Source organism: Narcine bancroftii, chromosome 10, assembly GCF_036971445.1.
Source record: "Narcine bancroftii isolate sNarBan1 chromosome 10, sNarBan1.hap1, whole genome shotgun sequence".
In the NCBI taxonomy this organism is placed as follows: domain Eukaryota; kingdom Metazoa; phylum Chordata; class Chondrichthyes; order Torpediniformes; family Narcinidae; genus Narcine; species Narcine bancroftii.
In genome coordinates this window covers 76332035-76353565 of record NC_091478.1, presented here as the reverse complement: position 1 = coordinate 76353565, position 21531 = coordinate 76332035, and the positions used below count along the sequence as shown (strand labels likewise).

The 21531-nt window shown below is 40.8% G+C and overlaps 1 protein-coding gene across 2 annotated transcripts in view; it reads right to left on the bottom strand.

Moving 5' to 3' along the window:
- The window catches only part of LOC138744781 (plasmolipin-like), a 48424-nt gene extending 27650 nt beyond the window's left edge, over positions 1-20774 (bottom strand). For both annotated transcript variants that reach the window (XM_069901444.1, XM_069901443.1), the window contains exons 1-3: positions 20505-20774; positions 5442-5618; positions 3357-3479 (exon numbers count right to left, since the gene is read on the bottom strand). In XM_069901444.1, the coding sequence (XP_069757545.1) occupies positions 3357-3479; positions 5442-5618; positions 20505-20639 (435 nt within the window). In that variant the 5' untranslated portion in view covers positions 20640-20774. The remainder of the gene's footprint in view (positions 1-3356; positions 3480-5441; positions 5619-20504) is intronic.
- Positions 20775-21531: the final 757 nt, after the last annotated feature.

The following is a 21531-nucleotide window of genomic DNA, read 5'->3' as shown; positions in this document are numbered from 1 at the left end:
ACAAATTGAGAAAGATTGAAGTCATTCAGAACTCCCATCCTTAATAAGTGCTCAGTAATCTGGGCTGGGAAGTGAAGGTTAATGCAGCTGTTGGCTAATACTCACTTAATGATAGGCACCAACCAACAAGCTTAATAAGATACACATCTCTTACAACCGAGGGGCAGCACACTTTGCATAGTGGTTAGTGCAATGCTGTTACAGCGCCAGCAATTGGGACCAGGGTTCGAATCCCACTCTGTCCATAAAGAGTCTGTACATTCTCCCCGTAACTACTTGGGTTTTCCATGGAGGCTCCAGTTGACTCCCACCCTTCAGGATGTACCGGGGTGTAGGTTAATTTGGTGGCACAGGCACATGGATCAAAAGGGGCCTGCTACCGTGCTGTATGTCTAAATTAAAATTAAATTTTAAAAATTAAATGTGCAATATTTAAAAAAACAAAGCTGGAGAAACTCAGCAGGTCAAACAGTGACCTTTATGTAGCAGAGATAAAGATACTTAACCAACATTTTGGCCTTGACCCTTTCATCAAGGTATGAGCAACATGTGGACAGGCATGGGCACCTGTCTACATTTTGTTCGGGCACCTGTCTACATTTTGTTCGGGCACCTTCCTACATTTTGTCAGACCTTGATGAAGGGCTCAAGCCCAAATGTTGATTTTGCATCTTTATCTTTGCTACACAAAAGTCACTGACCAGCTGAGTTTCTCCAGCGTCGTGTTTTTACTTCAAACATGTCTACAAACTTTCATATGTTTTACATATGTGTAATGTGCTTAGCCTAAGTTCAGGACATATCTGATAAAAATGTAAATGAGGGTCCGTGGACTGATTTGCAAACGGATTACATTAGATCCCATGCAATGCACACAAGTGCTGGAGAAACAAAGTGGGTCATGCAACCTTAATCCCTATGCCATAGGTGCTCTGTGATTAATAAAGGATTGATCAAGGTGGTATGTGGGTGGGAAGAAAAAGTTTGAAAACTACTGTTTTAATCATACCTAATTGACTCATTATGTGCACGGTTTTGTAACTCAAAAGGAAATGGGACAATGACAATTTTTCTCCAGCAAAATATTTCGCTAACAATTGAGTCTAGAGCAGTGATTCTCAACCTTCCCTTCCCACTCACACCACCTTAAGCAATCACAGAACACCAATGGCATAGGGATTAAAGTGGAATGTGAGTGGAAAGAAAAAGGTTGAGAACCACTGGTATACAGAAAGCAAACCAACATTTCAGGCCTAAGCCTTTGGACAAGGTGTGAACAGAAAGCATGCAGGCACCTGATAAAAAGGTGAGGGGAGGAGGGAAAAGACAGGGGGAGGAGTACAGGCCAACAGGTCACAGGTAGATAAGGGTGAGAGGGCAAAAGTTGATGATAATTCCACCTGGTTGCATGAACAGCCACTCCACCCTCCCTGTGTGTCTCTTTCTTTTTCTCTCTCTCTCATTCATTCTCTCTCTTCCCCACCCGTTTCCTTTCTGCCGGCTCCCCAGCCCCTTCCTTCTCCATTCAGAGAGCTACCCCTATTTTACTCTTCTGCCCTCCCACGCATACTTGCCTTTGACCTTGTGCCTGCTGGCCTGTGCTCCAACCACCTCCCCCTACCTTTTTATCCAGGCACCTGCCTGCTTTCTACTCACACCTTGATGAAGGGCTCAGGCCAGATACCTTGGCTTCCGATGGATGCTGCATGACCTGCTGAGTTTCTCCAACGCTTTTGTGTATTGCACCGCAACCACAGCGTTGGCAGACTTTCCTGTTTAACTTACATCAGACCCTCTTTTCTCAAAAGAGCTAATTGGAAGAAGTGTTTTTTTTTTTTAAAAACAAGAAAAATAAGAGAAAAGTAAAACTAGGACCACAAGAGACAGTGGACAGTGAGGGTAATAATAATCCGAGCCTGCACTGTACAGAAAGAGAAGTGGTAAAAAAGAAGGGGGTAGGAGGAACGGCTGAAAATTGCTGAAACAAAATATAAAGCTGTAAAAGCAGGAGGTGAACATAATAACTCTTGTTTTTTTTGGTAATTCTTAATTTATCGCACTATGAACCATATCAACCAAAATATTTACAGATGTATCTCTTTAAACATAGTGACATTTTCTCTTTTTTCAACATCCCTCCCTCCCCCCTCCAAAACCAATAAATATTGAACATATAAAATACAATAAAACAACATCTTTATACAAAAGGAAAACAAATAAGGACATATCATTTACTTATACACATTAAATCTAATCGTGTTTATCTTCTTATCATTTTTGGTGGTGGAGGTCCGAGGCCGGCTCTTTCTGTTATGTTCCATATATGGTTCCCAGATTTTTTCAAACAATGTAACTTTGTCTTTTAAATTATATGTGATTTTTTTTTCCCAATGGAATACATTTATTCATTTCCATGTACTATTGCTATACTCTCAGGCTCTCCTCCATTTTCCAAGTTGACATTATACATTTTTTTGCTAAGGCTATCATAATTAATCTTTTTTGTGCTTTATCCAGTTTGAGACCTAGTTCTTTATTTCTTATGTTATTTAAAAGAAAAATATCAGGATTTTTGGGAATGTTGTTTTTTGTGATTTTATTTACTATCTGATTTAGTTCTTCCCAAAATGTATTCACTTTTGTACATGCCCAACTTACATGTATTGTTTCCATTTCATTTTTACAGCGAAAGCACCTATCCAACATTGATGGATCCTATTCTTTTAATTTTCAAGGAGTGATATATTGCCTGTGTAACCAATTATATTGTATCATACGTAACCTTGTATTTATTGTATTCTTCATAGTTCCAGAACAAATAAAGATAGAGAACGAAACATGGGAAAAGTTAAGTCCTTTTTCCACTTTGGGTTTATACCTTATTTCATCATTTTCCTTGCCTTGCAGCTTAATGTACATATTTGTTAGAAATCTTTTAATTATCTTTGAGTCTGTAATCACATATTCAAAGCTGCTTCCTTCTGGTAACATAATAACTATTGTAAAGCAGTTTTATAAATTGCTGGAAGTTTTGGGTTATTAGAATCTATCACTGGGGCATTCCATCCGATGCACACTGTACCAGAATCAGAAGTTGAACCTCAGCGCCGCTGTACGGGTTTTCTTTGGGCTGTTGTCGCGGCGTGATGCGTAACTGGGCGAGTGGTTGAGCCCCACATGAAAGCTAGATCTCGAGTGTGGGTAAACACACAACAACTAAAGGTAGTACTACAAAAGCTTAGATATCATTTATTTTGTAAATGTGAAAAATTACTTTGCATTGCACAATTTTAAAAAAAAATCACATTCTCCAAAAGAGAAAAGAGCATTCACTTCCAACGTGTTTAGATACTCACTGCACTAGCAGCTCGGTTATTGTATTTGTAGGTCCCATAAATAGATGTTGGGTCAACTGACGAGGCGTTCGTGATGAAGGCAGTTAAATAGAGAATGGTGGCACCCAAGTTAAAATAGAGCCGCTGGGGAGACAAGGACAAGACTGCCTCTTAAACTACAGACTATTATGCAGCACATTGTCATACCAAAGCAAACACACAAATAAATAGATGTATAAATGCCCCAATCACACTACCTTCAATAATTAAGGGGAAATGTAACTTTTAAAATTTACGCAGCACCGTTACAGGTCCCTCCAGTCCCCAGGCCCAATGACACCCTCGTAACAAATTAACCTATTAACCACATACACCTTTGAAACGCAGGGGGAAACCGCCTGGAGGAAACCCACATGGTGATGGGGCAAACACACAACTCCTTACAGACAGTGGTGGATTTGAACCTGGGTGGCTGGCACTGTAATAGCCACCCCAAATGTCATCAGAGATTTTCAAACTTTGAGATACACTGTCACTTAATAAACCCCAGCTAAAATAATTCTTTTTTTTTTAATGAAGACTTTATTTAAAATTTTATAACATGAATACAATAGAGAATTACATTTAAAGAAAAATTTAAAAAAATTAAAATGGTATGATTACAATATTACATCAGAAAACTACACAAAATAACCCCCCCGAGCTAAAATAATTCTTCTTCCTGGATATTTCTTTCTATTTCCTCAAGTGCCTGAAACTGATAGAATCCAGTGCCCTCCAGGAACTTCCTTGAATGAACCACTTTCTGTGAATTGGCTTGGAGAGCACACTGGTGTTTTTTTTCTAAAGGGCAGTTTCCACAAACAAACCTAACCCTATCCTATCCCGGCACACCTTTGGGTACCAATTCCCTGACGGACCTCACAACTCGGCACAAACTAAACTCAATGTGCACGAGGAAAAAAATAACAGACAATCCTCCTTGTTTCCTTGCAAAATTATTCATCTTTCTTTGGAAAACAATAACTTGCTTGTTTCTTATTTTGCCGAGAGTCAAACTGATCTCTGCTGTTCTGACCATTTAATAAAACAGCAGTAGTTCAAGAAGTCACCAAGGATCTCAGTATTTCCCAGGATCAGCAGCGTTAAAGATGAATATGACGCTGCCACATTGGGCCGAGGAATATTTAATCAGCTATAATCAGACTGAATGGCAAAGCAGCCCATGAAAAGATTCTCCCCTGGCTTGTAGTAATTACCTGAATCAAGGAATGAAAACTCCTGCCTGAATCCCATGCAGTGGCGTTTTATGGCCATATGAAGTGGGAATGGGAGTTGGACTTTCCACCCCTTGAGCCTGCTCTGCCATTCAGTGGGATTGCAGCAGATCTGACACCTCTCGCTTCCACCTTTCTACCCTATTGTCATAACCCTAGATTCCCTTAGTGACAGGAAATCTAGGAAATCTACAGGTATCTCTGCCTCAGGCATGTATGCAAGGTCTCTGTCCCCAGTTTCATGTGGCAAGGAGAGCCAAGGAGTCACAGCACTCTGCAGGAAGAAATTATTCCTTGTCTCAGTCCCCTTGGGACATTTCCCGTTGCTACACTCTCCTATAGGAGAAAACATCCCCTCTGTATTTACCCTATTTTGTCCACTGAAGAATTTTAAATGTTTCAATAAGATTGCCTCTTATTCTTCTAGAGCAACAGAACATTACAGCACAGAAACAGGCCCCTTCAGCCTTTCTAGTCTGTACCAACAATTTTTTTTGTTGCCTCATCCCACTGACCTGCACCCAAGTCCATAGCCCTCCATTCCTCTCCCATCCATGTACCTGTCCAAATTCTTCTTAAATGTTAAAAGTGAGCCCACATTCACTACTTCAGCTGGCAACTCGATCCACAAACTACAATGAGTGGAGTCCCAAGCTGTTGAAGCTTTCCTCATGGGTAAGCTCTCCCAAACCCAGAAAGTGATGGTAAGATTTGGAATAAAGCAAAGTGATTATCTGAAGACCCAAGTGCTGGACGTTTGTCGTGTTCGTCATGAGCAATGGAGATCTGCAGAACCACGCTGACTCACGATACCGCAAATGAAACCTACCACGTGGCCCCACGGCACCTTTGGAAGTTTTGAAGTCAGGTTCAGCAGGCAGAAAATAAAGAAAATAATGGTGAGAATCCACAGGAAGATCGCCACAAATATCACCCATCCAAACGCTTCATCACCAGTCGAGATCCTTGAACCAGCAATGAGTGCCCACACCAACGAGCCAAAGACCTGCGCAGAACACAACATAATGTTGGAAGCAGGTCCAAAAAAATAACGCCTTTCACTCTTTCAGGATCAGACCGAGTTTTCAACCAGCTTGGTCTTGAAATGTGTGAAGGAGCTAGCAATTTATATCTAGATAGTTCCCAAAAATACTAATTAGATGCATTTGTTTAAGTGAAATTGGTTAAGGGTTAAATTCTTAATAATGATTCAGCAATGGAACCAATAATATTCATTTGAGAGATTCTCATTAGATTTTAAGACCTCTCAAAACTTTTTAGAATATGTATCCTTGGGTAAGATGTGTGAATCGTTGCCAATTGGGTTAAAGATGATTCAGCACAGACTAGAAGGGCCAAAGGGCCTGTTTCTGTGCTGTATTGTTGTATGGTTCTAACAATGGAAAGCATCAGATTGTTTGAAACTTTGTTTGGTGCAATGGGATCTTCTATAATCAACCTGGGGGACTCACATTAATGAGATTGAACCATTCCTTCAATACTGCATGGAGGTGGAAGTTTGGATTATATATGGCCCCATACTCTTCTGAGTCAAAGGCAAAGCCCCAAGACTGACTTTAACCAGCCCAGTTTGCAAATTTCGTCAGTTCACAGCCTAGTCATTCAATGTTTGGTCAGTTCCATGTTCCAAAGATGCAGCTTTCTTAACCACTTCTATTCAAAGTTTCTGGAACATGAATATCTAATCTAGGTGCAAAGCAAGGCGGTGATCCAAATAGCAAAGAGATCAGGCAATTTGGGCTTTTGGGGGAGTGATCCAGCTACCAGCCAGGTCTGCTTCCCAGGCTACACCCAATGCTGCTCCAGAGCCTCAAGGGATATCTGGATCAAGGGCACACATTGAGAAGGGTAGCACAGTGGTCAGTGCTGTTGGTTCACAGATCTGGGGACCCAAGTTCAATCCCAAAACTGGGTACTGGAGGTGGAATTTCCACTCTCCTGGAATCCATGTAGGCTCCCGCCAGCTGCTCGGATTTCTCTCCCAAACAACAGTTGATACTCATATCTCTTAAATTTCCTTACATCATGGTAGAAGTCTATTCTGGCCACTGAAACCTGTGCCACCCGATTAACTACCAGCCCCGTACGTCTTTTGGAATGCTGGAAGAAAACCCATGTAGGTCATGGGAAGAACATACAAACTCCTTACGGGCAGTGCCCCATTCAAACCCAGGTTGTCAGTGCTTTATAGCATCGCGCTAACCGCTTCACTAACCATACCTCCCACTTCTCTCCCTGCCCCCCACTCAGAACTGCTGAACTTGAATTGCTGTTTCAGGCAATCCCCGGCCTCTTAGGAAAATACTTTGTGTTTCAGTTGCACTCGTTTCTACATTGCGGGATCGAGCACGCAGGCGAGACAGAATTGGGGACTTTCACTCAGAATGACTTTGTCCAGTGGGAATGGGAAGTCTGATTTACAGCTCCCTCCCCAAACCCAAAGTATTTTTACAAAATATGAATTAAGCCTTTTACCAACTAACCCATTGACAAATTTTTCACTCATGACTTTTCCTTTAAAACTCACATGAAAACAATTAGCAGCCAATATCATTACACGATTATTAATGTCAGTCATTTGATAAGCCAACATAAATCATGCCATGGGTGCACGCCCATTATTCAATGGTAAAGAACAATGAGAAAGAACACAAGAAATAGGAACCAGAGATGGTTATCTGACCCTTGGAGAATCTGCACAAACATAGCTGATATCCTTCAGCACCATTTCTCTCCTCAATGCCTGGAATTTTTGGACTTGAATACCATGTTCAGCACAGACACTGGGCTAAGGAGCCTGTTCCTGTGCCCTGCTGGTCAATGATCTACAATTCCAGAAATCTAATGATCCCTATTTCAAATAGAGACCGAGCCTTCTTGGCATGCCCAAGTAGAGATTTGCAAAGATTCATTACAGATTTCTCATCTCAATGCTAAACAGACCATTGACTTCTGGTTCTGGATCTTTGAGCTAGGGAAAAACATTCCCAACATCCAGCCTGTCAAGCCAGAGTTTCAACGCTTATTGCATGGACTCAATAACTAGTTTACTCAATCTGTTGCAATGGAATACCACCCACCACCCCCCCCCTCCCAAATCCTCAGAACCTACCCACTGTCGTGCTCCCTTCAAAAGGAGGAATGGGAAATATTCTAGTGAATTAGCAAAGGTTTTACATTTTAGAATTCACTTTTCAGATATATTAGCCAAATCTTTGGAGAACAGAGCCACCACCTGGCAGCTGAAAAGCAACAATTTTAAGACAGAAAGATGTAGAAGAACTTGAGTGATGCACTACATTGGCATGGGTGCAAGGGGGAAAAAAAATCAAAATGTCAGTCGCTTGGTGAGAAGAGACTCAAACAGGGCACTAGAGGGAGAAGGAATGGTCTCAGACTGGAACCCACACACCCATTGGTTAAATTGTCCTTGGAAGTTTAGTATGTAACTATGCAGTACTTGGTGCACCTTGCTTAATGACCACCAATTGTTATAAACATTAGATACTGGGGTTTTTTTCCTGTACAAGTCGTCGGTTGTTTTTAAGCGGTTTGTGGTGACATTTACACATGCAGGACTGGGTTGCTGGGAAATAATTCTTGAAAACTTTAATGAAAAGATTAACATTATTCTCATTGCTATTGAATATACAAACCTACACTCCACTGGAGTCAGATATTTTCTTCATGTTTGTTGGGAGTACATTGTGTAAAATTAATTTATTAATAGAGCACCTTTAATGACCTCAGCATGTTACAGTCAATGAGGCTCACTTGTAGTCAGTCTTGAGAAGCAGATACTGCAATAACTAGTTTGCACAGAAGACCCCAAAAGCATCAGGGAGATGATGAGATATTCATTTTTAATGATGGTTAAATATTGGGGGAAATGCTACACACAAGGATGTACCAGTGATCATTAGGATCAACTTAATCTATAGATCCAGAATTGCTTTCTCCTTTTGATATGGCTATAGAGGCACATGGATAAAATTATATACAAGTCTGTTCCTGTACAGATAGTCATGTGTGTTATTTACACATATATTTAGGGATATTTTAGTATATCATACATCTCAAAAAAAATTACAAATTTAAAGTCTTACCACTGAACATGAACTACCCACAGATAATATTTAACATTTTGTTTATATACAAGGACATCTAGTTTAACCTGTTTTTTTTTAAACCAGGTAAGTGGTTTGTAAATTAAGACATGGCATTTATTAGTCTGTACATGAATTGAGGTTGGGACAATCCCAAACAACAGATCAGTCCTTGAACCCCGTAGAAACCTTCAGTTGTTTTTTTACATCAGCGATAATGTGTATGAAAGCATCTGCTTGAATTGAGGAGTGTCCAATGGCTCAGTGGGATAATGGGTTTGCAACAGAAACACCTGGATCTTGGATTCAATCCTAAATTTTGCCAGAGGCTGTTGGTTAGGACTAGGAACTTGCTAAAGATGTTACAAGTGGTCTCACCGTCCCTGAGTCATTCTTGGAGACCCTGCCAACTACTGCCACTGGATGCCAAGGGGATCATCAGACTCTGTATCCTGCCTGTCTGTGTGTGGCCATTCAGGCATATCCTTCCAGAACTGCCAGCTCCATGCGAACGGCCTTGAGGAGAAGGGATATTTAAAAATTCTCCTTGGGGAAGCAGTTGGCTTGCCCAAAGTGGGAATGAACTGTGTTTAGCCACCAGCAGTACACTGTTCTACTACCTTCTTACTGCTGCCAGCCCTATTGAAAAGTGACTCAGTTGCAATAGTTGCACTGATGCCATTTTTATTAGGCTTGTAATTTGTTGTCATAGTAACAATATGCCTCAATTTAAAAAAGGGGAGAAAATGCCACTGTGTATATTTAAGAGGGAAACGTTTATATATTTTGGTTGATATTGTTCAGTGTGAAAAATAAAAAAAATATTTAAAAAATAAAAAAATAAGCCTCCCTTAGTGTCACAAGGGCTCTTGAAATCTAATCTCCGATTGTCATTCTACTTTTCAGCAATATGGCTGAAACCAAAGGAGATTTTTTGACTTGCGCTCCAGTCTGCAGAACTTGTAGGTTTCTTGACACAATACGCAGATAATCCAACCAGGGCAGGGGCCACACCGGAGCTGGTCTTGTGAAATGAATCTGGCCTCCAACAATAATTTGGATGAAAATCTTGGTGAGCTGACTTTTAAAAAATAAAGTTTGCAGAGGACCTAAAAATTTTCAGAGTTGTGGATAGTGAGGAAAGGTGTCAAAGGATACAGCCGGATATAGATCAGATGAAATTGTTGGGTCGGGGAACGGCAGATGGAATTTAATCCGAACAACACTAGGTGTTGCACTTTGGGATGTCAAATGCAAGAGGGTAGTGTACAATAAATGGGAGGAACCTTGGGAATATTTGTTCACAGAGGGATCTTGGGCTGCAAGTCCACACCTTCCTGAAAGTGGCAACACAAGTTGCGAGGGTAGTAAAGCAGGTGAATGGCATCCTTGCCTTCATAGGAAGGGGTGCTGAGTACAAAAATCTTGAAGCCATCTTGCAATTGTATAAACCTCTAGTTAGGCCACATTTGGAGTACAGAGTGTAGTCTGGTCATTGCATGGCAGAAGGGATGCAGATGCTTTGGAGAGGGTGTGGATGTGTTAGCTACAAGGAGAGGTTAGAGAAACTTGGACTGTTTTTTCTGGATAGTCAGCTGTGATGTGACAGAAGTATATTAAATTATGAGAGCAATGAATAAGGCCATCTTTTTCCCCCCACGATGGAAGTGTTAAACTCAAGTGGTGTTAGGTCTGCTTTGTTCATGAATGAGTGAGTCAGACACCAGACTGAGTCGAAATCAAGGTTCTTTATTACCGGATTGTAACACTTGCAACTAACAGTGTTAGTTGGAGAAGGCGCATTCTGCCGTTATCAGCAAGTGGCGTTTTTTTTATACCTCAGGATACGTACGTAGTAAATTATCATACCATGACATTGTCCAATGAATAAACTGTTGCTATCCTTCTCTTAGTCTGCTGCACATCATTCTTGTTAGTGCCAAGCTTATCTTGAGTGTACAAGGTCACACCTGCATCCTGTTACTCCTTAGTACTGGGTGACTCCTTCTCCGGTCCCATCTCATGATGTTTTTACCTTACAGTGGGCATACAATTAAAGTGAGATGGGGAAGTCTGAAGATATACAAACCAATTAAAAATATGGTAGGCACCTGGAAGTGGTGGAAGCAGATAAAATAGCCGTGTTCAAGAGGCATTTAGACAGGCACACAAACACGGAATGGTGGGATATGGATCGGATAGGATGGGTACGAACGGGTATGACATCATGAGACAAGGGTCTCTTCATGCACTGTTCTAGGATCGGATGAGGTCTCCTTTTGGTCAAAACGTTTGCCATCTCTCTCCATTGTAGAAAACTGACAGAAGGACCAGAAGGCCTTGAACTCCAACAAATGTGGGAATCGAGTGAATTCTGCCCCTTGGGCTATCAATGTACACATTGCTTCCCACAACTTTAAAAACTTGACCCGAGGACACCAACAAGAGTCAACGGTAGCAAAAAGGGGAATTCTGAATTGATACCAGTGGGGGGATTTTATTTCCAATGGCATTTATTTTCTGATGTTGCTGGTCATAAGTTTACATCACATTCAGCGCTGAAAGGATTAAATCCAAGTTCTACAGCTGGAACCACGATAGCTTAACAGCACTGGTAGCTGCAAATGAACTACCTAACGTAGTTCGGAGAGTGGGAGGCAAATGGAAAGAAGGAGTACATATGGAGAAGAGTGATCACAAATTCTCAAACTTAGAAAAATGCCACAAACCAGCTAAGAGAAATCTGTTAACAGGAAATGTATCCTAATTCATACCCAAACATCAATAGAGGACAGTCAATACCAATTACAAGTCTGATTGTAATTTTGTGAGATGGGCGTCAGCGCATCCGAAGCTGAGGAGGACTCAGCAGTGTTTACAGAAACTCAGCACAGTTCTAGCACGGGGTGGGGGGGGGGGGGTGGGGGTAGCTTCAGCTAACCAAGTCATAATAGTCAGTGAAACATGGAAGTCTGCAGTCGCAGCGATTGCAGTAAAAACACAAAAATGCTGGAGGTACTCACAGAATCCGTAGGAGGTAAAGATTTATATACCCAACTTTTCCGGCCTGAGCCCTTCTTTAAGGTACGAGAAAAAAAGCAGGCAGACGCCCAAGGTAAAAAGGCTGGGGGAGGAAGGAGGGAAGAGCAGGGGGAGGACCACAGGACAATAGGCAAAAGGTGATAACTGGACATGGATAAGACAGGAGAGGAAAAGTGAGAATTGATCGGGGAAGGGGATGGTTCTGTGAATGCAGAACTGGAGGAAAAGGAGACAGGGAAAACAAGGGAAAGAGAGAGAGCTAGAGGAAAGGAGTCACAGGATAGGGGAAGGGGAGAGATGGGGTGGGGGTGGCAGAATCAGAGGTCAATGTTAATGCCATCCTGTTGGCGTGTGCCCATATGGAATATTAGGTGTTGTTTCTCCAATTTGCAGTGGTCTCAGTCTGGCAGTGCCTGAGACCATGGACAGACATGTCAGAAAGGGAATGGGAGATCCACGCTATTGAGACGGACAGAGCCAAGGTGCTCAACAAAGTGATCTCCCAGTCTATGTCCAGACCCTTCGACTTAGAGGAGATCACAACGGGAATGCTGGATGCAGTAGATGACCCCTGCAGATTCAGAAGTGTTGCTCCACTTGAAAGGACTGTTTGGGGCCCTGAATGATGGTGAGGGAGGGGGCATGGGTGCAAGTATAATAATCATCAGTGATATTCCATCTCCATCGAATTTGCTCATCACTGCATCTTCGCGTGCACTTTTCACTAGCAAGGAATCAAATTTAGAATGGCCAACAACAAATTTATGCAGCACATAATTAATCTTGAGAAAATGTTCAAAACTGTGTTGCAATTCAAGAGCTGTTTTTGAATTATAGTAACTGAAGGCAGCCCAATAAATTTCCTAAAGCCAAGCTGAAAGAAAACTGCAAGGCACCAGTTCAATGCATTTCCTTTAGCATGGATTATTTACCTTTCGTATCTGTGTCAAAATAGAACCCTTATCAGACATTCAACTTGCAACAATATTGCAAGCACAAGAAAATGGACAAACCCAACTATATAAATGAAATAGCATCCAAAGTCCAAATCTATCTGCACACACCCATGAGAAAAATGATCCACTTAAAGCTTTTGATTTCTTTCTCTATTATTTGTTCTTGAAGTGCCCAGATTTCCACTTCCACTTCCTTGCACAGCTCCTATAGCCCAGAACAAGACAATATTCAGCTGATAACTGTCCACTGCCTGTCGTGGGCTGGTGTATTAAGGACTAGATGCAGGGGTCAAAATAGAGGGCAAATGTTTCAATCACATTTTTTTGGTCCAAGACTAAATTTAACTGCTTTACTTCAAAATCCACCAAATTCCAGAATAATTCACTGGTCATGTTTGTGGTCATTTTCTGCACATTGGTCTTCTTATCCACAAATGTGAACAGTGGTTAAGTGGATGCAATTCAAGTCCTTCATCATTAATACAGAAATTGTAATGAACTAAAACTCTGAGAAAAACAAAATAATTACACTGGACATCAATTTTTTCAAAAGCCTTGCTTCCTGAAAAAAAAATTGGGATTTATGATAGACAACTTCAAGCTGAACACGAAGATAATTTTAGATTATCTTTTTATTGCATTTGACCTGTTTAACTGCATAATGTACATCTGAGCCAAGCTCTCAGGTTGCCTGCACATATTGCACAACAAATAGAAGGAGCTCAGGGTTTGTCTTGGTCACCAATTTTATAACCGAAGTAGAACTCATAGGCTTTCTTAATAAGTGCAGTCATGCTACGTCTTTGAGCCTTAAGCATATACTCACCACAAATGTAACTGAATGTATGGCAGATGTTGCAACATTGAAAAGACATTTCTGCTGTATTGAATCTTCCCTGAAGACAATAAATGCTATTGCTAAGTACACTCATGATCCTATTAGCTGAAGAATATGTGCATCAACATGCATTCAATCGAGAGGAGTCACATGATGGAGTAGTGGCCGGTAGAGGAATACCAGCCCTCTCCCGAAAAGAAGAAATAAAGTGAAGAAAAACAAAGTTCAATAAATACAAAATATAACAAATAAAAGATAAAGTTGTAGTGAAAAGAAAGAAAATGGCACCCAAGAAGAAAAAAGTAAAAGCAACAGGAAAAAAAAAGAAAAGATGCCAGAAAAGGAGAAGGCCTTACCTGCATGAAAAAACAGGGAGTCGTCGTGGAGAAGAGCGGCTGATCTCAGAGGTTGGTGATGGCCCTGCAGAGTCATGATCCCCACCACCCCCCCCCCCCCCCCACCCACAACTGCTGGACTGCAAAAATGGCTCTCTGAGGCAAAAAGTGCACAGTGCACATACTAAGGAGAAGGAGAACACCTACGGGAGGGGGGCTCAGCCGAGGAGCAGGCAATCACAACGGGACCAGCTGAGGATTGCCCGACACCAGGTCTCTCAGCTGGAAGAGGAAGAAAGTGACAGGAAAGTGAGTGAAAAGAAAGAAGAGCAGCAGCAGGAGGCCCAACAGATGAAGTTCAGAAGAAGGAGGCCAACAGGAAGAGGCCAAGCAAGAAGAGGCCCAACAAAGTGAGACAAGCAACTCATCAGGAAAATCAGAATAGAAACAGATACAAGGAAGAGAAGAAGACGACACAAACACAGGTCCAGACACAGAAGAAGAGGAAGAAGAAGCCCAAGATCTTCACAGCGAAATAGAAGGTAAAACAAATGGACAGAATATAGATAAAGCTTTTTTTCAAGAAAAAATGAGAATTTAGTGAAATTAAAAGAAAAATGAAAAGAACAGAAGACAGTGCAAAGATTAGAGCTAGTCATGACAGAAATAGGGAAAGGAGTAGAAAATATGGAAGAACGAGAAACGGCTGTAGAAATGGAAGTAAATGACTTAAGAAGAAAATTGGAAGAAAGTGATAAAAAAGTTAAAGAGACACAAGAGTTGTTAGCTCAGAAAACTGATGTGTTGGAAAACTATAGTAGACAAAACAACATAAAAATAGTGGGCCTAAAGGAAGATGAAGAAGGCCCAGATATGAAGGAATTTATAAAAGAATGGATCCCAAAGATCCTGGGAATGACAGAAATGCAGAAAGGAATGGAAATAGAAAGGGCACACAGAACACTAGCTCCAAAACCACAGACATATCAAAAACCAAGATCCATTTTAGTAAAATTTTTGAGATACACAACAAGAGAAAATATACTGGAGTGGGCAAGGAATAAAATTAGAGAAGACAATAAACCATTGGAATACAAGGGTCAAAAAATATTTTTTTACCCTGACATAAGTTTTGAACTCTTAAAGAAGAGGAAGGAGTTTAATACACCAAAATCGATCTTATGGAAAAAAGATTATAAATTTATGTTAAGACATCCAGCTGTGCTTCAAATATTTATCCCCAGGGAGCAAAACAGACTGTTCTCAGATCTGGAGGTAGAACAAGAATTTGCAGAACACTTGCAGGACAGAAGGAGAGATGAAGAGATGTAATAAGAATGAAGAACGGCGCTAAAATATATATAAAGATGTAAAAACAATGTATATGTAAAGAACTAAAGAAGGGAAAGAGAAAGAAGGAAGGGGGAAAAGAAGGGAGAACATTGTTATATTTATTAAAAAAGTGTTTTCTGGGGGGGTTTGGGGGAGAGAATAACCGTCACTGCGAAATCAGTTGACAGTCGCAAGCAGGTTCGCAATCCAAATGGAAAGGGGAGTTGTGGTTGCTTGGCAAGGGATAAGGGGCAACTCAGAGAGGGGGGGGGGGAAATATATGGGGTTAAGGGAATATTGGATGTGGGAGTTGTTGAAGTATTTTATGTTTTAAATGTGTTGTTATACATTGAGTTAAAAAAGGGAAAACTGAAGAGATGAAAATGGGGAAAAGGGGGATGGTGGTGGTGAGGAAACGGAAATGAGGTGTAAACAGGATATGAGATGGCCATGTTGAACTATATGACTATAAAAATTAAATGGAAGAGGCTATTAAATTTACTGAAAAAAGAAAAAAAAAAGATATAGCATTTGTGCAAGAAATGCATCTAACTAAAGTGGAACATAATAAATTAAGGAGAGACTGGGTAGGACACGTAGCGGCAGCATCATATAATTCAAAAGCTAGAGGTGTAGCTATATAAATTAATAAAAATGTACCAATCAAAATAGAGGAGGAAATAATAGATCCAGCGGGGAGGTATGTAATGATAAAGTGTCAGATATATTCAGAATTTTGGAATTTGCTCAATATATATGCACCTACTGAAGAGGATCAAAAGTTTATGCAAGATTTTTTTTGAAAATTGTAGATATGGAAGGAAATATATTGATAGGAGGGGATTTTAATCTTAATTTGGATCCAATGTTGGATAAAACTGGACAAAAGACTAGCAAAAAGAATAAAGTGGCCAAATTTATGGTTAAATCAATGCAGGAAATGAAACTTATGGATATATGGAAGAAGCAGCACCCAAGAGAGAAGGAATATTCATATTATTCGAGTAGCCATAAAACATACTCAAGGATTGATATGTTTTTGTTGTCAGCCCATATTCAAGGGAGAGTTAGGAAAACTGAATATAAAGCTAGATTGCTAGCTGATCATTCACCCCTGTTATTAGCAATAGAACTGGAGGACATCCCACCAAGAACATATAGATGGAGGTTAGACTCCATGTTACTTAAAAGGCAGGAATTTAGAGAGTTTATTGAACGCCAAATTAAAACATATTTTGAAATAAATACGGAATCAGTGAAAGACAAATTTATATTATGGGATGCAATGAAAGCATCATAATTAACAGAACAAGAAATATCAATAAAAGAACTACATAAGAAATTGAAGGAGTATGGAGAAATATCGGGGTACAAGATCAACACAAATAAAAGTGATGTCAATGAGTAATGTAGATTATACAGAATTTAAAAAAAGAATCACCATTTAAATGGCAAACATAAGCAATCCGATACCTATAGGTATTCCGTTAGATAATAACTTAAGCCACCTGTACAAATTAAATTATCAGCCACTAATAAAGAAATTGCAGGGAGACTTAGAACATTGGAAAGAATTAACACTAACGTTGATACGGAGGTTAAATTGCATTCAAATGAACGTCTTCCCAAGAATACAATACTTATTTCAATCGTTACCAATTCCCTTAACAGAGAAATTCTTTAATGAACTAAAGAGAATAATAAGGAAATTCTTATGGAAAGGGGGGGAAACCGAGGATAGCATTACATAAATTAACAGAGAGGTACAACCAAGGTGGTTTGCAGTTACCAAACTTTAAAAATTATTATAGAGCAGCACAATTAAGGTATTTATCAGATGTTTACCAGACAAGGGAAAAACCAGACTCGTCTAAGATAGAGCTAAATAAAATAGGGGAGAAGGTACTGGAACATATACTTTATAAGTGGGATGAAAAGCTGGTACAATATAAAAGCTCACCAATATTGCATCATTTACTCAATATATGGAAGAAGATTCACTTAGAAAGGAAAAAAACAAATTACCAAAAACCAAAATTATTATTGAAGCAAAATCCACTAATTCCTTTTACAACAGATAACCTTTCCTTTACAGAATGAGAGAGAAAATTATTTTTGGGAAATAATTTATTATCTTTTGAACAAATGAAGTACAAATATGGAATAACTCATGGTACAATGTTTGCATACCACCAACTGAAAACCTACTTAAAGGACAAATTGGGAAGCAGACTGAGATTACCAGACGGAAGCAGCTTTGAATATGTGATTACAGACACAATGATAATTAAAAGATTTATAACAAATATGTACATCAAGCTGCAAGAGAAAGAAAATGATGAAATAAGCTATAAACCCAAAACAAAAGTGGGAAAAAGATCTAAACATAAAGATAAAAAATGAAATATGGGAAAAGTTATGCTCTGGAACTATGAGAAATGTAATAAATACAAGGTTACACATGATAAAATATATAGCTATATATCAGGCCCTAAAAGTTAAATAAATGGGATCCAACAGTATCAGATAGATGTTTTCGCTGTAAGAAGGAAACGAGAACAACAGTACATGCAATTTGGGCATGTGAGAAAGTGAAAAAATGTTGGGAAGATATCAAATATTAAATCAGATATTAAATAAAATCACAAAAAGCAACATACCAAAAAATCCAGAGATCTTTCTTCTAAGTAATATAAGAAGAATTAGGCCTCAAACTTGACGAAGTGCAAAAAAGATAATAGCCTTAGCTGTAGCAAAAAAATGTATAATGTCAACTTGGAAATCAGAAGAGAGCCTGAGAGTACAGCAATGGTACATGGAAATGAATAAATGTATTCCATTGGAAAAAGTAACATACAATTTAAAAATTAAAGTCACATTATTTGAACAAGTTTGGAACACAACAGAGAGGGCCTACATGGACCTCCACCCCCTAAAGTGATAGAATGAGAAGATGATGAAATGAACTGACCCAGTGTGTAAAAGTAGATGACACAATTTTCTTGTTTATTTTCATTGTGTGATGACATTGTTTAATGGGTTTATTGTAATGTATATGTTGAACGTTTAATGGGTTTGGAGGGGGTGGGAAGGAGGGGGGAAAAGGGAGAAAATGACACTGTGTATATTCAAGGGGGAAATCAATGCTAGCTTTCATGAACTGATATTTTTCTAAGCCTAAATAATATTGATTTTTATTATTTTTTTCCAGCTACTAGATTCGCCACTTTTTAAAAAACCAGTTGCATTTACATTTATCTAGTGTCACCAAGTTGAGTAGTGGGCTTCTGATCCCTGCAGTCATTGCTGTTCCTTTGACATGTGACAAGCTTCTAAATTAGTTTTTGATTTTTGTAAAAAAAAATACTTGGAGAAACTCAGCAGACCAAACAGTGTACTCTATATAGCAAAGGCAAAGATACATAACCAATGTTTTGTGCATCCACCCATTCAAATTTTCTGTCATCACTCCTCCCATTCAAACTGCTGATTCCTCAGTCCTGATAAACAACGGTCTCATGTTCCATCTCCCTTTCCTCTTCAACTTCCAGACTGTGTTGTAGCCTCCCACATCTCTGCTCATTTTTCCTGGAGAGCCTTGTGCAAACCCCATTGACCAAGTTTCAATCTTTGCCATAGAAAGTTTATACATTACTATTCCTATTTTCTTTATATACAGAAAGTAATGAAGGCAACTTGAATGCTGCCTTTTGTTGCAGGGATAATTACAAGAGAGAAGTAAGTTTTGCTACAACCTCACAGGGCTTTGGTGGAGATCTTTGGAAATGGTGCTACTAAGTAGGTTCCTGGGTTGAAGTTAAACCAAGTCCAAAACACTGAGCATGTTGATTTAGGCTTCCAGGAGTTTAGAAGAATGGAAAGCAAAGTTACATGACCACTTGTGTCTGGAGCTGCCAATCTACTTTACTGCACTCTAATGCACTCCAAAATCGTCAGACATTCTGGTAGCTTTTGTTTTTAAAGAAAAAGAAATACCTTTTTATACAGAGTCACCGGAAGCTGCCTCAAACACAGGAACGAGACCCATTAGCCAGCTCTCTATACAATGTGCGTTTGTCAGAAGGCCTGAAAAGTGGAGACGACTGGGCCTTTGTAGAGGTTCATCCAATGCAGATGTTCAGGACTTTGCTCCACTGGTTGATCCCAGAGATGTGAGCAGTGACAAATGGCTGCCTGAAAATCTTTATCTTGCTCTTTCCAAATCTTGAGCTTCCATTACAAAAAGCTGAATATTACATGCTGGCAGATTCCAAGGTCAGAGGGTTGAGGGATGCACTGGAGTAAGGATGCAGCGAACAAATGGTCTGTGGGGAAAGCCAGGAGTTAAGGTTCCCCAAGTCCTGCATACAGAGGTTAAAAAAGCTTCAGCTTTGTTCAAGGAATGTCATCTTGCAAGCTTGTCGAATAATGTCTCGTACTGTGTTATCAAATTTGGAAAAAATTCCCAACTGGAGGGGAGAGCCCTTGCCCACTCATTTCAAGCATTTAAGTCTTTGTTGTGGAGGTTCTGACAACTATGTTATGTAAAATTGTTCTATCACAGCTTCATACACATATTTCGAGACCAACCTTTAAGAGTTACAGTCTTGTAACTTGCCCAACTGGTGCAGTGAGCAAGTCCTCTCCGACTTAAATTTTGTAACGGGAGCCACCACAACCAGCTCATCACACGCACTCATACCCTCTGTATGGAAAACGTGTCCCTTTGATACCCATTAAATCTTTCCCTCTCAAATCTGTGCCCTCCAGTTGAAGACTGGAAAAGGATGGTCCTATCTACTCCATTCACGTCCCTCCACAAAGTCACCTCTCAGCCTCCTCCACTCCAGGGACAGTGGGCCCAGCATATTTAGTCTCAAATGCTCCAGGTTCCAACCACATCCTCGCCAACCTTTCCTGCACAGAATCACCTCCTAGCTAGAAGTGGGCGTCCAGATCTGCTCACAGTGGTAACGTGACCATCCGACTGCGAGGCTCAATGCCCTGATGTATCTCTAACTCGATGTTTGTAATGGATAAACAAGAACCGTCCAAATTTTAACACTATTTAACAACCTGTGTGCAACCCAACCTGCTTTCACGGAGCCGTTTTCCGGCAACGTGCAAGCCTTCAGCCAACAAGGAAATTAAAATTTAATGTCAATAAAACTTCATCCTCGCCTCGGTGTAGCGTTTAACAGCGAGTTGCTCCGCTCCCGTTTACCGGCTCAGTGAGAAAGCAAGAGAAGGGGGTGAACTTACTAATTCCCCAATCATCAATAGACCCAGGAAGGATCGCAAGAAGGAACTGTTGATTTGCATTGGAGCCGAGCTGAATCCGTGTGCGTTACCGCTGCTGCCAGTCCGAGTGCTCACTTTCCCGGGGAAGTCTGCCATCGCCAGGCACGCATCCACCGGTCGCAGCCCCTCACCTGCAGCGCAACAAGTTCAGCTGGGAAACGTGCTGCTGCTCCGCATCGTCGCCGGCTGAGCTGCCTGATCAGCGGAGGACGGCGAGGGCGTTCACGCGTGACCCCCCTCCCCCCAGCCCTGCCCGCCGAACAGTGAACTTGCTCAAGTTTCTTGTTAACCCCTTTTTGACCGTCCCACGGTGTACTGGCCTCGACGATGCACTTCATCCGACTCTCCGTTGTTCAATTGGTTGCACCCTGGCCCCCTAATCACTCGTCCATCTGAGCAGTGGTTTTTCAAACTTTTTCTTTCCACTCACCTGCCACTTGAAGTAATCCCTGTGTGATCAGTCGGGTGGGAAGGGAAGGTTGAGGAAATATTTGGCTTGAGAAAAATTGTCATTGGTCCATTTCCTTTGGAGTTAATGAAAATGAACATAATGAGTCATTTAGGTCAGATTAAAACAGTGGTTTTCAAACTTTTTTCTTTCCACTCACATACCGCCTAAATTATTCCCTACAGAGTACCTATGACATAGGGCACACATGTCAAACTCTGGCCCGCGGGCCAAATATTTGGCCCGCAAGATCATTTCAAAACTGTATTAGAGGTGGCCTGCCCTGCAGCGAGAGCCGATGCTGTTTTTTGGTCATGTCACCCCCACCATCCTCCCCCTTCATTGCACATCCTTCCCCATTGTAACACGAGAAGTCTGTCGATGTCATCGGCCGGCAAGCCGGTTGGAAGGCTCCCCGCGCAACCAGTCGCTTCTCCCCCCTGTCGAGCGGTGCGGCGGATGGGCTAGCGCCTGCGATCTCCTGTCAGCGCGACGGGCGTGGCAGGCTGCGCACGGCCCCCGGGCAGCGCGAGCCCCGCG